This window comes from Neoarius graeffei, chromosome 3, assembly GCF_027579695.1.
Source record: "Neoarius graeffei isolate fNeoGra1 chromosome 3, fNeoGra1.pri, whole genome shotgun sequence".
Lineage (NCBI taxonomy): Eukaryota > Metazoa > Chordata > Actinopteri > Siluriformes > Ariidae > Neoarius > Neoarius graeffei.
Window position 1 is genome coordinate 7,594,958 of NC_083571.1, and position 17,407 is coordinate 7,612,364.

The 17,407-nt window shown below is 42.4% G+C and overlaps 2 protein-coding genes across 3 annotated transcripts in view; one reads left to right on the top strand and one right to left on the bottom strand.

Annotated features, from left to right (window-relative positions):
* Positions 1-5,662, top strand: part of fntb (farnesyltransferase, CAAX box, beta) — a 30,887-nt gene extending 25,225 nt beyond the window's left edge. Inside the window, exons 11-12 of the mRNA XM_060916332.1 lie at positions 4,809-4,923; positions 5,323-5,662. Of these exons, the coding sequence (XP_060772315.1) occupies positions 4,809-4,923; positions 5,323-5,445 (238 nt within the window). The 3' untranslated portion in view covers positions 5,446-5,662. The remainder of the gene's footprint in view (positions 1-4,808; positions 4,924-5,322) is intronic.
* A 233-nt stretch (positions 5,663-5,895) lies between these two features.
* Positions 5,896-17,407, bottom strand: part of max (myc associated factor X) — a 31,553-nt gene continuing 20,041 nt past the window's right edge. For both annotated transcript variants that reach the window (XM_060915785.1, XM_060915786.1), the window contains 3 exons: positions 11,724-11,831; positions 9,090-9,213; positions 5,896-7,124 (listed from right to left, as the gene is read on the bottom strand). In XM_060915785.1, the coding sequence (XP_060771768.1) occupies positions 6,937-7,124; positions 9,090-9,213; positions 11,724-11,831 (420 nt within the window). In that variant the 3' untranslated portion in view covers positions 5,896-6,936. The remainder of the gene's footprint in view (positions 7,125-9,089; positions 9,214-11,723; positions 11,832-17,407) is intronic.

Genomic DNA, 17,407 nt, shown 5'->3' on the forward strand with positions numbered 1-17,407 from the left:
GTCAAGATACACAATCGTAATGACCAGGTGTTAACTAAATGGATAAATTATGGTTGGTTAGCGCTGTCGCCTCACAGCAAGAAGGTTCCGGGTTCGAACCTCACAGCTGATGCAGGGCCTTTCTGTGCGGAGTTTGCATGTTCTCCCCGTGTCCGCGTGGGTTTCCCCCACAGTCCAAAGACATGCAGGTTTGGTAAAATACCTAGCTATTGGAGTTGTACAAGCCAGTGCATACTTGGCGCCAGTCCCAAGCTTGGATAAATAGCCGGACCTCCTCGGCTCCGTTGCAGTGCTGTGCTCGCATGGTTTAAAATGGGTAAACAAACTCCGACATGCCTTGTTTGTATGCATTCTTTGTATTCATGAACCACAAAGTCTGAGACATGGCTCAAAACAGTGCATTATCGCACAGCTTATGGCTGCAATAACAATTCAACTGATAAGTTATTAAATGTAGACTGCCTTTCAGATTGTCATCAGAATTTTCCTGACACCAATTATTTTTGTTTGGTGGACCAAAAGCTACTGAATTTGAATTGCAGATTTCCAATTGTAATCCCCCCTCCCAAAAAAAAAATTTATAAATGGAGCAATTTAGGGCCACGTGGTTCTAAATTATTTATTTATTTTTCCTGCTTCAACATGACCCAGTTATGCTATATCGTGCATCACGTGGTGGGCTTTCCCTGTTTGCACAAGGCATTGCGGGATACAAATTTTAAACAGGAGAGAAAAATGGAGGATGCGAATGAAACGTGAAAGAGCGACTACATTAACGGAAAGAAAGCGAGAAGAAAAGACGTTATGTTCTATACGAAGGAAAGGAAATGCAGGACCAAACTAATAAATATCGGTGGTCAGCGAGCACCTCGGTGTGATCAGCTGTTTGTTTAGCGACAGAATGATGGAACGGTCAAAGGCAAACCTGTAGATGGCACTTCAGATCACTGTGGATGCCAGCTGCTGTAAAACCCAAAAGAAGGTAAACCTGCACACGGGCTTCCTCTGTCTGCGTGAAGCGAGTGATTTCATGCGCATTTGCATGAATAAACATGCATCACAATGACCAAATTTCAGAGGGAACGAAATTTCACTGACTTTGTGAAATTAAAAGGCCATCTAGCTTTAAATTTACAAACGAATTTGCATCACTGTAGCTGATGAGCTATCGCCATCATGCAGCATCTGTCATTCATTTGTCCACAGTTCACAAAAATTGCTACTCCTCCCTGAGTTTTCAATGGATTTTGATTTGTTTGGAAGATCAAATTGTTCTAATTGGTTTTTATGAACAACTTGGCTAATTATAAACAGGTCTGGTTTCTCATGGTGTGGCCACGCGAGCTGGTTGTGCTGTAGCAATGAAGCCCACTTTGAAAGATGATTTGCAATAATCATGGAGACTTTTTTTTTTTTTTTGGGGGGGGGCAAATTGCATCACTGGCCATACTAATAGAGCTATTAATGACCGCCATTTTGGATTTGGCTTTACCCATTTCAGATCACATGATCTGGAGTCTGAGGGCATCTTTTGGGGAGGGTTGTGTTGGGAAGGGCATCTGGTGTGGTTTTTTTTTTAAAATATAAATTAATACTACGCCAACTCAAATACAGGGATCATGATGGTCCACTATGGTGACCCCTTATGGGAACAGCCAGGAGGAGGTGGGTTCCCCCTGTGATTAATTCAGCTTGATCTGCTTAATGCAGAAACTTTTTTTTTTTTATTCAAACTTGGACACTTGAAAGTGATGGTCGGGGTGTCGTGGCTCAGGTGGATAAGGCGCCATACCATAAATCCGGGGACCCGGGTTCGATTCTGATCCGAGGTCCTTTCCCGATCTCTCCTGCTCATTTCCTGTCTCTACACTGTCCTATCCAATAAAGGTGGAAAAAGCCCCAAAAAATCTTTAAAAATCCCATCTCATTATCTCTAGCCGCTTTATCCTGTTCTACAGGGTCGCAGGCAAGCTGGAGCCTATCCCAGCTGACTACGGGCGAAAGGCGGGGTTCACCCTGGACAAGTCGCCAGGTCATCACAGGGCTGACACATAGACACAGACAACCATTCACACTCACATTCACACCTACGGTCAATTTAGAGTCACCAGTTAACCTAACCTGCATGTCTTTGGACTGTGGGGGAAACCGGAGCACCCGGAGGAAACCCACGGGGAGAACATGCAAACTCTGCACAGAAAGGCCCACGGGGCTCGAACCCGGACCTTCTTGCTGTGAGGCAACAGTGCTAACCACTACACCACCGTGCCGCCATCTTTAAAAATAATTAAAAAAAAAAAGTCCACTCACTTTTTAATCCCTTTATTTATCCCTCCCCAATATACTGTGGCAATATATGGAAACTGCTTTGCTTTATTTATTTAGTTTTAAATATAAATAATACCACCACACTTGTGTTCTGGGCAATACTCAAATGCGTTACCTACTTTTCTTCCCATTGGCATCAGTTTATTTTGTCTGTAATTTTGAAGCACTAGTGTGTTTTTTTTTTTATTTTTTTTTTAAAGTATTTTCAGCATAAATTGGAACAAACGAACAATAACCGAGTGATTGACAGTGTGGGGGAATCTCAATTTGTATTGTGATGCATCATGACCAGTGTCCTTAATTGTCCATTGTATCTGATGTTAAGGTTGCGTCCTCTACCCCTTTGATATATGCAGTCCATTTTTCTGGGGAAGATCGCTCTTCTGGACCTCAGGTGGAACGTCGTCAACTCCCTCGCATAGATTTCTTTAACGCCGTCCATCCACTGATTGAGGCTTGGGGACTCGACTTTATACCAGTTCTTTTGTGTTTTTAAAAAAAAAAAAAAATTACAAGACTACTATTAGGAATTTCATATCCCAAAATCTGACACACATTTTCCCCAAATATTTGGATTTTTGGGCATGACCAGATGTGAAGAGTGGTTGGCATCTAAGTGTCTACACCACCTCCAATACTGTTCCAAATCTGGTGGTTATGATTGTTGTTCTCCAGTGCTGTTGAATTCTGATTGATTGATTGGTCAGATCTGATAGCAGTGCAGCTGAAAAACCACAGCTTTACCACACGTTCTCATTTCTATATCTAGTTATGGCTAAAACTCGTTGGTCTGGTGAAGTTTATTAAACATTAATTGTATGACAGACGAGTTTACACTTCTTTACGGTTTCTCAGTATGCTGTGGTTTGGTCTTGGTAATTTCTGGAGAGAATAAAGCAAGGCAAGAGAGGGAACGACTGTGTTTATTGCATGCTTCGTTGACACACCGCAAGCGATTTTTCGTGAAATTGTATATGACCCCTCTGTAGCCATAGCCTACAGCCGGACGAGCTAAAATGTAATTGGTGGCTGCAGTATAAAAGGAATAAACTGCTTCAGGATGTGTTGTGGTTAAATCAATTGCACTATAACCTCGTCATGCCACGCTGTGATGGATTTCTTTTCCTGTAATCAGCAGCATCACCCAAAGTGTTTTTTATGCCTTCGCCACCTTAAAGGAACAGTCCACCGTACTTCCATGATGAAATATGCTCTTCTCTGAATTGAGACGAGCTGCTCCGTACCTCTCCGAGCTTTGTGCGACCTCCCAGTCAGTCAGACGCGCTGTTACTCCTGTTAGCAATGTAGCTAGGCTCAGTATGGCCAATGGTATTTTTTGGGGCTGTAGTTAGATGCGACCAAACTCTTCCGTGTTTTTCCTGTTTATATGACCAGTGATATGAAACAAGCTCAGTTACACAAGTTGAAACGTGGCGATTTTCTATGCTATGGAAAGTCTGCACTATAATGACAGGCGTACTAACGCCTTCTGCGCGCTTCGACAGCGCATTGATACCTGCACTCCTCTTCGGGCACGGCCAGGCGGGCGAATGCCCTGGTCCGTCCGCCCTGTCTAAAAAAAAAAAAAAAAAAAAAAAAAAGGTACAACTTGAGCCCCATGGTAAAATTGGGACTTTGTCATTTTTCCGCATGAGGCCCATGGTAAAACCACACTTCCAGGAGGGGCTGCCGTCTGCCTCCCAAGCCGGCCGAGAGCGCTCCTCGTTGGGCACGGCCAGGCGGGCGAATGCTCTGGTCTGTCTGCCCTGTCTAAAAAAAAAAAAAAAAAAAAAAAGTGGTACAACTCCGAGTGAAGGTGCCGAAGCGCGCAGAAGGTGTTAGTACGCCTGTCATTATAGTGCGGACTTTTCATAGCATAGAAAATCGCCACGTTTCAATTTGTGTAACTGAACTTTCAGAGAAGAACATTTCATTTTGGAAGTACGGTGGACTGTTCCTTTAAGGTGCGGGAGGCATTATGTTTTCAGGTTGTCCGTCCCGAAACCTTGTGAACACAATATCTCAAAGGCTAATGAAAGGAATTTCACCAAACTTTCACCATTTGTGCATTTGGGGACAAACATGATTTGATTAGATTGAGGTTAAAAGGTCACAAGATTATTGTGAGGTCAAATGTCCATCCCCAAGTCACAACTTGCTGTAATAAGGCATGTAGTCTACCAGGCGGAGGCATCCCCATCGATGCCGTTGGTGTCGAGTTCTATCTAGTTATTCCTTACTTTGTAAATCAGCACACTACTATACTGTAGTATCTGAATGTTTAAAATTCAGAGTGTGAAGCGTGTGATTTTTAGTTAACGTTAGCTGAGTCAGTCAAAACTCACTAGTATTACAAATTTTCTTGATGGTTTTAAACCAAATGACGCGTGCAGCTCTGATGAATAAAGGCTTGACCGGGACTAGTGGTGGTCCCTTATTCCTCTTCAATGTGTTCAATGATGCCCTTTTTTTTTTTTGAGGTCCCGGGACTTTTACCACACGTGCTACTGCTTGAGTGGTCTTTCGATAGCACAGCACTTCGGCAACAAAGATCTCCACAACGAGCTGGTCCTCGGCCAGGATGAGAACAGACTGGTGAGACTCTCAGAACACTGAAACCTGATCATTAATCAGCTCGTTAAGTCAAGACGACACTTCCATAAGTGTCGTCTTGACTGTTTTAGTTCTGCTCATGTGTGTTATGAAGAATCCTGCACTGAGTACATTTCAGAAAATAACCTAACAGACATTTGATGATCAGCTAAGATGGATTTTGTACATGATGTAATTCTACTTTAAAGCTTTTATGTGGAGGTTTCGGGGGGAAAAAACAAAAACCATCATTATAAAGCCCGGTGGCAGTTTTTGTTTGAAGAATACACTTTGTAAACACAGTACCTTGAGCTCTGCACTTGCTTGTTCGCTAGCGAACTTGGCTCATGGTGTAAATCAGAGACGTACTCCTTCCTTTTCTATCCTCTCTCCTGTATCCAGGCACCGACTCACCCTGTGTACAACATCTGCCCTGAGAAAGTGGCCCAAGCCATCCAGTATTTCCACAAGCTGCCTGCACCAGCACCAAGAGGAGCTTCAGAGAGTGCACACCATCACCTGTAGAGGGAGGGCTTTTATTTAATTTTCTTTGGGAGAGGTGTATCTGGGCTGTAAAAAGGAACCTGAGGTGTAAACAACTACTTCTTAAATTGCACCAGTATGACTAAAACCTGAGGTAGAGGAGTCTTTGGTATCTCTCCATCATTGCTGTGGTGAGAACCTGAGAACTTCTTGCTGTCCTTGTTTTAAGGTACTGTGAAAAATAAAAGCTTCAGCAGTTTCACTTTGGTCTGTTAGTTTGTAAAGTATTTAACGTGGTTATGTAACTTACAAATTTAAATACTTGCAACATCTCAATGTCCTTCACTTCACCTCTTCCTCACATCCTGTCAAAGTTATGAAGAAAAATTAGTGTAGAAGGAAGTAGCAGAGATCACTGGCATCTCCAAGCCTGTGTAGCTACATAAATCTGAGAAGGAAGCTCATACAAAACATGTAAATCAAACAACTAGCTTTTACACTGATTAGTGCTTTTTAATGAGTTAGCTCTAGTAGCTAAAGGGGGGATTAAATGGACAGGCCATGCCCACAAACAATATTTTTTAAAAATACAGCCGAGTTGTTTGAATAGCAACAAATAAACGCACTCTTTAAATTGTATTGTTCAACCCTGGCACAAGAAACCTGAATGATGTCATCTAATACACAAAAATTAATCAGGAACAAGGATAATTTTCTCATCTGCTAGTTAAATGTAGGCCTCAGGCTATAAGACGGTGTGTATAGCATGCTGGATATTTCCATGGAACGGAATCAAATTAAGTATGTGCTCAGAGGAGAAATGGATAAAATCTACACACGTGCAACGTATAAACATGTCAAATTTAAAAGGAGTGGATGGGAGTTGTCTAAAATCAGTAGTTTTCCCTGAAGAGGCGTAACACTTAACTGTGGTGGAAAAAAAAAAAGTTTATTAAATTTTAATTTCCCCAAAATTGCATGAAACGTACAAAACCCAGTACATGTACAACATAGTAGGTAGAATATAAATTAATGTAATGTATTCCTTTAAAAAAAAAAAACCTTTCAGCTATTTAAACTCGCTCACTAACAACTCTAAGAACATTTCCTTTTTAAACCAAATTTATCAGCAATTTGATCCGATGGGTCTGTGTTATCTGCTTCCACATACGCTCATGTTCTTTTGTGGAAAAGTACAAATATTTAGAAAGATGAACCGCTCCTTTGGAACAGTCTTACTAAGGGTAAGTACTCAGATTATGATTTTTTTTTTTTAAAACATCTACAAACAAAAAGGAGACTGAGCAGTGTGCTTCTTTCGCGGAGTCTGTACATCACGAAGCTGCCTTGTTGTGGGTTTGAGATGCTGTTTGTTACTGCTGAGCCGGACGGAGGAGAGGGAGAGAGACGTGTGCTACGAGTCCTCCTCTCCTAGCTCCGTGGGTGTGGGCTAGCATCCAGGAAGCCTGTAAAGAAACGAAACTGGAAGTTGGAGTCTCTGATTGGTGTGCAGTGGAAGAGGAGGTGCTGCTCTTAGCTGGCCTCCTGGCGGAGCTTCTTCCTCGTGGGCGGCTCCTCGGGTTCGGACTCAGAGCTCGAGTCGGAACCTCCATCGAAGGCTGACACGGCACTGCCTTTAGGGTTTGTGTACAGGCTGCTGTCTGAGGAGGAGTAGCCACCCTGCAGCTGTGTGGTCCCCTTCACCTTCTCCAGTGCTCGAACTGCCACAAAACACACACGTTCACTCAGTGAGAAACATCACGGTGCTCTGAAAGAACATGTTTGTACGAGTAACACGAGGGCCTGTGTGTGTGTGTGCTTCCAGGAGACTCTACAGCGGGGGGTGAGATGCAGCACAGTGTGAAGTATAGCGTGTTTTCTGAAAGGTCTGGAGTGTTCATTAATAAAATGACACATGGCACATTTTAGCAAGTTAATGATGTAGAGAGATGAGTTAGTTCCTTTTCACACTGGTGTTACAGCAATGATAGATAACCAGTCCATCCCCATCTTTTTCTCTCCCTCTCCCCCTTTGTCTCTCAATCACTATTTTCATCGCTTTGTATTTCAGAAAACTTTATTATTGATAAATTAGCAGTTTGAACTGTCTCCTAGTAGCCTGGGAAATCCCATGCTGCTTTGCACAATCATTCTGATCTGAAAAGACAGCATGGAAACTATGGTCTAAAGCAGGGGTGTCAAACCTGATCCATAAAAGGCCTTGTGGCTGCAGGTTTTCATTCCAGCCATGCAGCAGCACACCTGACTCGGCTCATTCAATCAACTGAACTGTCTTCACACAGTCAAATACTTGCAGCCACACCCACCCTTGATTAAAGGGTGGGTGTGTCAGTTGATTGAATAAGCCAAATCAGGGTGCTGCTGCATGGCTGGAATGAAAACCTGCAGCCACACGGCCCTTTATGGATCAGGTTTGACACCCCTGGTCTAAAGGCTTGCCTGAGTTAGGGAGCCAATCAGAGAGTGGGGAGGGGTGGAAAGACGGTGACGCGTACTACTCGACAAACGGAAGCTTGTAGTTTATTTGGGACTGTTTACGGATCACATTTAATTAACATGGCGGCGAGCGATACGAACCAAACTTTCGATCAAGCTTTAGACACTGTTCTGAATAGTTTAGAACGAAAGTTTGTTTTAAAAAAAAAAAAAAAAAACAGTGTTTCAGTCTTTCTTTGTCGCTCTAACTACGTCACCGGGTACAACTGCCATGATTGACCATGGGCTACGTATACGCCAAATGATAGACATTCGCAACGTCCAATAAACGGCCGTTGACAATCGTAAACCACACCTCCCCATGAGAAATTCAATCGGCGGATTCCAGACCATATTTCACTTGTGATACAGTCTGGTGTTAACCAGACTAGTCTCCTAGGGCTGGGCAATATGATGACCTATTTGTGATTGTGTGGATATCGGATTTCATATTAAAAATCACGTAGTCGTCGAATACGCTGACGTTGCATTAAAATTTCAAACCATCATTTTACAGTTTAAACACGTTTAGATTTTCTCTTATTTGTTAAACTGCTTTAAAACTACATAAGATAAATGTCTACAGAAACGTAAGGTCACTAAAGGTTAGGCTTGTCTGATATTTGAATAATTCCCACCCAGATTCACTAAACTCCACCCCGAGGATCTTCAGTGGCCCGTAGATTACAGTATCTATAAAATGGCTGACAGGAAGCAGATCCAAACAAGCCTTCTAGATCCCAGACCGGCAGTCTAAGCTCTACAGATGTTCCAAGTTATTTTATATAAAAGTAAGGAATAAGGAAACTGACCACTGCAACTTTAAATGTAAGAAATGAGTGAACAAAAAGAATGAAAAAACACTCCTGTCCTGCTGGCGGTTTGATATGATGAATATCGTGTTTATCATATTCCCCCAGCTGTAGTGTCTACATTCAAAATAAAGAGGAATAATCCATGTGTTTTATATGATGAGAATTTCTGAACCGAACACAGTATTTCCATGCGTCATATTAAAAGGAAAACTCAGTCTAATACACAGAGAGAGAGAGAGAGAGAGAGGGGGGACATTTCTGCCTGTAAATACAGCAGCAGGTTCAGGGTGTGAGCAGAGCGCTGAGTTCTGGCACGGTGCACTCTGAGCAGGTGACGTGTACCTGTGTGGTGTACATGCTGGTGGAGCTCCTCACCTTGCTGTTCCAGCAGAGCGTTCTGTTTCTTCAGGTCGTCGATGTCCTGCTGGTGCGTGTGGTTTTTCCGTCTCATGTACTGGATGTACTCTGTGGCTTTGTCTAGGATCTGAGCTCGGGAGGCCTGGTTCATACAGACAAAAACAAACATGTCCTTATGAGCTACTTTATAAATAAATAAATAAATAAATAAATAAATAACCAGCAACAACTCTTCCCTGAAAGCAGCAGAACATTTTTGGCTCTTAAATACATTTCATACACAAATCCTAGTGTCATCCGTTCACTCACTCACCACAGAGAAAGTGCTCACTGTAGAGCTGCACATTAAAGGTGCAATATATTATAATTTTATTTTTTAAATAACAGTAACCATCATACAATTCTGAGAAAAAGACACTCGGTGGAGCCGAGCTGAAACCGTCCCCTGGAGGAAAAAGGCGAAACGCACACAGAGCAGTTTATTGAGGAACGCTCCACTCTTCAATGCTTTCAAGAAGCTTCTTATCACCATAGCAGCGAATTTCTTGCAGTAGCCCTTCCCACAGCCACTCATGTCAGTGGTTGCAACTTTGGGCCTGGCAATTCTGTGGTGGAACTCTTGTTCCAGCTTTTCAATCTTTTTTTCAGTTAAAACGCAAGGAACCGCTTTGGTGGAAAAGGGCAGGGCGAGGCGAGGCAAGGCAAGCCACGCCACAGTAGATCTTAGGGGGCAGAGCTTTGAGTTTGAATGATCACAGGTGGTGATGATTCAAACGTCAAACCGATTTAACCTTTGAAACCTAAATCTAGATGATAAAAACAAACAAACAAACAAACAAACAAACAAAAAAAACCTGATCTTACCTAATGCACCTTTAAAGGCTCCAATAATAATCTTAATTTTGTTCCTAATACTGAAATCACAATAATACGGACAATTTACAAACCAAATCATCATTTTAATACAGAAGCCAGGAGGGGGGAAAGGTGAACCAGATATTGGATGAAAAAACCAACAATTTCAACTCTAACAACAAACGATCATCAAGACTGGAGCTGGATTTGGAACAGATGTGTTTCTGGAACTGTAAATGTTTACATATAAAATATACATGACTTTTTTAATCTCCATTTAATTACATTTATGCTTTTTTTTATGCAAGCAAAAAAGTGATTTAAAAAAAAAAGCTATATTTTAAGATGTATTTTTACAGAGTATTTTTTTCAAGTGAAGTGCTAAAAAAATTACAAATAAACATAAAAGTTTGTTTTTTTTTAAAGATATTTTCTTGGCCTTTTTTCACCTTTATTGGATAGGACAGTGTAGAGACAGGAAGTGAGCGGGAGAGAGAGACGGGGAGGGATCGGGAAATGACCTCGGGTCAGAATCGAACCCGGGTCCCTGGATTTATGGTATGGCGCCTTAGCCAGCTGAGCTATGACGCCCCCATAAACATAAGTTTTAAAGAAAAAAACAAAACATCAAGCTCGATGTGCATCAATATATCGAGTGATCCTCAAGGTTCCGGGATCGTCATCAGAAAAGACAAAAAAGTGGTACGATGCCGTGTCTACATTATACAAGTCAAATGAAAAGCTTAAAAAGCATGACGTGATTTTCCAGAAGAATCCAGACTCTCGCTGAACGCTTGAAAATTATGAAGAAAAATGGAACACTTTCATAACACCGATTTGCAAAAAAACAGCATAAAGGGGGCTTTCATTAGAGTCAAGCTCATATATTAAACACTAGGTATGGAATGATGCATCACGTGATGATAAATCACGATACACATTTATGACGATTCAAATCAAATAAAAAAAAAAAAAACAATCGTGATCATCATCAGGTGGGACGTGTGATCTTAGTTTTTCCTCTCGCTGTAATTGCACTGTTCAGCCAACAGAGGGATTTTCATCTCATCTCATCTCATTATCTGTAGCCGCTTTATCCTTCTACAGGGTCGCAGGCAAGCTGGAGCCTATCCCAGCTGACTACGGGCGAAAGGCGGGGTACACCCTGGACAAGTCGCCAGGTCATCACAGGGCTGACACATAGACACAGACAACCATTCACACTCACATTCACACCTACGCTCAATTTAGAGTCACCAGTTAACCTAACCTGCATGTCTTTGGACTGTGGGGGAAACCGGAGCACCCGGAGGAAACCCACGCGGACACGGGGAGAACATGCAAACTCCACACAGAAAGGCCCTCGCCGGCCCCGGGGCTCGAACCCAGGACCGTCTTGCTGTGAGGCGACAGCGCTAACCACTACACCACCGTGCCGCCCAGAGGGATTTTTTCCCCTCAAATTAAAAAAAAAAAAAACCACACCACATCAGGGAAAACAGTATCGTGAACTCAATATCGTGAATTGACCAAATTGTTACACACCTATTAAACACATGAATCACAATAACATTCCTTTAAATACTAAAGCTATCAAAATTACCCTGTTGCTAATTAGTCAAGTAATTATTAAATCAAGTACCTAAAACAGGATTAAACGATATTTGATCAGCATTGTGTTTTTATTAATTAAAAACATTGTTTTTTTTGTTTGTAGAGAACGTCATGATAACGATCTCGTGTTCGTATTCAAATGACTCAGCGGAGGAGGAAGTGACAGTCGTGGTGTGTACTGACCTTTTCGCCCTGTAAGGCAGGCACCGAGTCTCGGAGGCCGTGAAAGCTGTCTTTGATGTGGTCCCTGCGTTTGCGCTCCAGCGCATTGTGATGAGCTCGTTTGTCTGCCTGCAAAGACACATTCAGAGGTTTCGTCAGATGCTACGTTCGTATTCGTATATACAGCTGGAGGTCACAAGTCTGTATATAGACACGAACACGAACATCATGGCAGTATCGGGTTTAGTGATTTTTCTCTGAACTGTTCTTTTTCTCTCTCAGAACGATTGTACAACATTCACCATTAACAGAAAAAAAGAAAATTTGGTGCACAAGTTCTCATTTACTTTGCGTTTTCTGAAATTAATACACGGTCAAAATTATACAGTTGTGGTCAGAAGTTTACATACAGTAACATGAATGTCATCTTGGATCTGAATGTCATGGCAATACTTGGGCTTTCAGTCATTTCTTTGAACTGTTCTTTTTCTGTGGCAGAATGATTGTACAGCATGTATCTTTAATTAAAAAAAAAAAAAAAAAAACACACACTAGAATTTGGTGCACAAGTTTTAATTTTCTTTGGGTTTTCTGAAATCAACACAGGGTCAAAAATTTACATATGCTCACTTAGATTATTAATTCAGAGGTGCTGAAACTTCCAAAATGTCTCTTATCTTGCCAAGGCCGAGGTCTCTTCACTTCCTGTTAGTGATCATGATTGACTCCAGCTGGTAGCTTCTCTGTGCCTTCATAAAAAGGGTTTGTTTACAGCACTCATTGGATTGACCAGCACAGTAAAATGGGAAGGTCCAAGGAGCTCAGTGCAGATCTGAGAAAGAGGATCGCAGATGTACACAACTCCAGAATGTCTCTTAGAGCCATTTCTAAACAACTGCAAATTCCAAGATCAGTTCAAACAATTGTATGCAAGTTATTGTGAGGTGTAGTTACTTTGCCAAGCCACTTTGCTTCAAGAAAACCCAAACTGTCACCCTCAGCTGAAAGGAAATTGGTTCGGACGGTCAGGAACAACCTGGGAACCACCATGGCACAGCCCTGCCATGAACTGGAAGCTGATGGATCACTGTCTACAGTTCAGATCACCATGGACCAAGAGGCTGCTATCCAAGAAATAACCCCCTGCTCCAAAATTGACACCTTCAAGCTTAACTGAAGTTTGAAGCTGACCACACGGACAAAGAAAAAAAAAGCCTTCTAGACGAAAGCTGTATGGTCAAAGATTGAGTTGTTTGGCCACAATGACCACCGTGTACAGACACTGTACCAGCTGGTGGTGGTGGTAGGATCATCATGCTCTGGGGCTGTTTTGCTGCCAGTGGAACTGGTTCATTGCACAAAGTGGATGGAATAATGGAGGAGGAGGATGACCTTAGAATTCTTCAGCATAAACCATCAGAAAATTCAACACGACTTGGGAGTTACAACAGGACAATGAACCCGAACACGCGTCAGAGCTGGTTGTGGAGGATAAAGCAGGTGAACATCAAGCTTAAAACACGTCCTGACTTCAACCCTATTGAAAATATATGGACCGGGCTTATAAGTTGAGTCCATGCCAAGAAAAAAACAAACAAACTGAACTCTACCAATTCTACCATGAAGAGTTGTGAAATATCCAACCAGAATTCTGCCAGAAGCTTGCTCATGGTAAACAAAAAATGTTTGGTCAAGGTGAATCTTGCGAAAAGACATTTTACCCAAATATTAGGTGTGCTGCATGTATAATTTTGACCCTGTGTTGATTTCAGAAAACCCAAAGAAAATTAAAACTTGTGCACCAAATTGTAGTGTTTTTTTTTATTAAAGCTGTATGCTGTACAATCATTCTGCCACAGAAAAAGAACAGTTCAAAGAAAATTACTGAAAGCCCAAATATTGCCATGACATTCATGTCACTGTATGTAAACTTCTGACCAGAACTGTACATACAGCACACCAAATATTTGGTTAAATGTCCCTTAGCAAGTTCACCATCAACAAGCTTCGGTCAGAATTTATAAAGCTCATTTAAATGTGCATTTTTCCTGGAACAGACCTGACTTTTAAACACAGTCCATATATTTATGATTGGGTTGAAGTCAGGACTTGTTTTAAGCTGAATGTTATCTTCCTTTACCCTCCACAACCAGCTCTGATGTGTGTTTGGGGTCATGGTCGGGTTGGAACACTCAGTTGTGTTGAAGTTTCTGATGGTTTGAGGTTAGAGGTCTGTGCGGGACAGAATTTTCAGTCCTGCATTGTACAGTCCCGCTCCCGCAAAGAATTATGATTTTCAGTCCCGCTCCCGCCTGCCATATTTTGTCCCGCTCCCGCCCACAAATCCCGCATGATGCAGACGTTCGCGTTATTTCTCACGGAAGTTCTTGTCATTGGCTTGGGGAATTAAACATGCTGAGCTTAGCTGGGCTCTTCACTGACCGATCCTTCACCTAGCGCACTTGGCGAGGGTGCGCGTTGCCAGGCGGCATGCGCAGCTGAGGCTTTACAGAGATACCCAACACACCTACCAACATCTACAGTGGATATTAAGAATATTATACATTGCACATAGCTTATATGTCACTCCTCACATTTACATTCTAGGAAATACAAGTAGGCCTATAAGAAATTAATATAATTTAAAGACACAGCGTGATGGTGCCCCGCCCCCTACTTTGAGTGGATTTGAGCATAAATATCTACAGCTCACGTTCAGGGGTGCGTTTCAAGCAATGTACCTCTTTTTAAAGCAGCACTTACTTCTGAAGCACTGTGAGCTTCACTAGAGGAGCTCTGCTCTTCTGCCATGATCAGAGATCTCAAACACGGAAGAGCGGAAAGGAATCGGAAACGTACGCGAGATTAGACCACATCCGCAAATTTAGGCATCTTAAAATGTTTTTATTAATGCTAAATAAAATCCAGCACAATTTATATATGATAGACATAAATTAATAATTTATAAATTTTATTTTAAACACGCTTTTAGTTAGCGGGACTGCAGCTTATCACCTCTCCCGCCTGCTCCCGCATTGTGCACTCCCCCTCCCGCCCGCAATGAGCTTTCAAAATTTGTCCCGCGCCGCACTGCTTTGCATCGGGTCCCACGGGACTCCCACGGGAGTGCAGGGCTCTATTTGAGGTTATGCTGAAGAATTATGAGGTTATTCATTACTCCATCCACTTTGTTCAATTGACTACTTTCACATTACCCATAATGCTTTACGCGGGGGGGGGGGGGGGGGGGGGGGGACACACGACACCAAAATATAAACAAGCTAAAACAGCACAGCGTTGCACATGGACAGCAAATTTAAATCTCCCTCAAACCTTCAAAGAAGTGTCAAAACTAACTAAACCAAAGCTTACAGAAATTTGCAGAGCCTTTTCTGTGGACTTCGAGAAATCAATCGGTAAAAAAGCGCCTGTAAATATCGTATCGGGCGCTTTGAACATCTCTGCTTCGGGCGACAGCGAGTCAGCAGCCTTCTCCGTCTGTCAGCACTGGTGTTCCAACAATTACTGACCTGTGCAACTTAAAAGATCGGCAGAAGAGCTGAGAAAGAAAGATCGACACTGATGATAGAAGAATCCACAGTGAAGTGGTTTTTGCTGGGTGCTGGTTACGATGAAAAAGCCGTAAGAAAATACAAAACGCTTCGTCCACGGGAACATAAGCATGGAATCCACTCAGTCGAGTAAATACTGTAAACACAACAGAACTGTCAGATTTATTTTTTAAGTTGATTTTGATCTTCACAGATTTGAACTCGTGCTACTGGATTATAACAATCTTTGGGCTGTTAGAAGAAGCTGTTCGGACGACAGGGTCAAACACCCCATTCGATCGACCTACAGAAACACGAAAAGGGGAAGGACATGTCAGTTTACTGACACTGCATTGTTTGTGCTTTGTTTTGGGAGTTGATCCTTCAATAAAGTCGTCCTTTTCAGTTCTTTGACTTGTCCTTGTTTTTCACATTTTTTACGACTAAACCCAAAGACAGACGGGTTGTCGGCTTCGTGACTGGGATCATCAGACTTTACTCCAACACCGAAGTGTGCAGAACACAGTCGCGTGTTGTCGGTCGGTGTAAAATTCTGACAGTGTCTAACCACGCTTTGACGCTTAGCTTCTTTAGGTATTCTACACAACTTTAAATCAGGAAAAAAGTATTGTTTTTTTTAACCCCATGTGAATTCGAAGTTATGATTGAGGTTATCTGAATTAGTAAACAAATATAGCACCTGGTTACCCCCCAAGACGCAAAGCATTATGGGTATGTGAAAGTCATCAATGCACTAGTTCCACTGGCAGTCAAACAGCCCCAGAGTATGATGCTGCTGCTACCACCACCGTGCTTCACAGTTAGTCCAGGGTTCCTCTGTACCTCCGGTCACTGTGGCCAAACAACTCCGTCTCATCTGACCACAAAAATATCTTCCAGAAGGCTTTTTCTTTATCCATGTGGTCAGCTGGAAACTTTATTCGAGCTTGAAGGTGCTGATTTTGGAGCAGGAACTTCTTTCTTGGATGGCAGCCTTTCAGTCCGTGGTGATGTAAATCTCACTTAGCTGTAGACAGTGTTCCAGCAGCTTCCAGTTCATGGCAGGACTGTTTCTTGGTGGTTCCTGAACCAATTCCCTCTCAGCTCGGGGTGAAAGTTTGGATGTTCTTCCAGTAAAGTGGCTTCACCTCCCAAGATCTTGCGTACTTGGATACAACTGTTTGAACCGATCTTGTAATCGTTTAGAAACGGCTCCAGGAGACATTCCCGAGTGTGTAAATCTACGATCCTCTTTCTCAGATCCGCACGGAGTTCCTTGGACTTTTCCACTGTACTGTGTGTTGGCCAATCCAATAAGCTGAGTGTCAAACAAACCCTTATGTTGTGCACAGAGAAGCTACGAGCTGTAGTCAAATCACTAACAGGAAGTTAAGAGGCCTCGGCTTTAGCAAGTTAAGACACTGCAGAACTTTCCGCGTGTATAATTTTGACTGTTGAGTTCAGTTGAATCATTGTAATTCCAGTATCGCCATGACAAGTTAACAAGCTTTCGTCTAAACCGGGGAACAGGGGCGCTGCGCCCTCTTACCGAAATGCCAATTGAATCCCAAGTCACACTTAGGCCATGCACTTATATGCTACTGCACAACATGCAATCTTTCTCAAAACGATCTTTTCTCCGTGAAAACATCCCAGCAACACCACGTGACAATGTGTCTGATCATCAAATACATTATAATTACTCCAAAAATATTCCAATCATAGTAGATACACCGCCAGACAGTGCAAAAACGATCCGAATTAGCGTTTTCCAGACTAAGGCGTCATGTTGTTTAGTTGTTTACTTGTTGCAGCTGCTCTCGCGAGATTTGACATGGGTTACATACAAGGTCAGCTGACTTGTATGGACCCTTTTCACGTGACGTCACGACAAACGCAGCCGCCATTTTGGACATGTACTACCAGTAGTTTACCACAGCCAGCATTGAGGAACGGCAGCAAAGAAAGTGTTTACTTTCAGCAAGACTTCCATCATGCCACTATATTGTTGTGCACCTGGATGTAGTAACCATCAACAAACAAGGCAAGGTTTATCATTTTATCAGATCCCGACGGAGAAGATGGATAGCGGCCATTAACAGATTGGCAGCGCTCGTGCAGTGACCACTTTGTTGGAGGTAAGACGAATAAAAT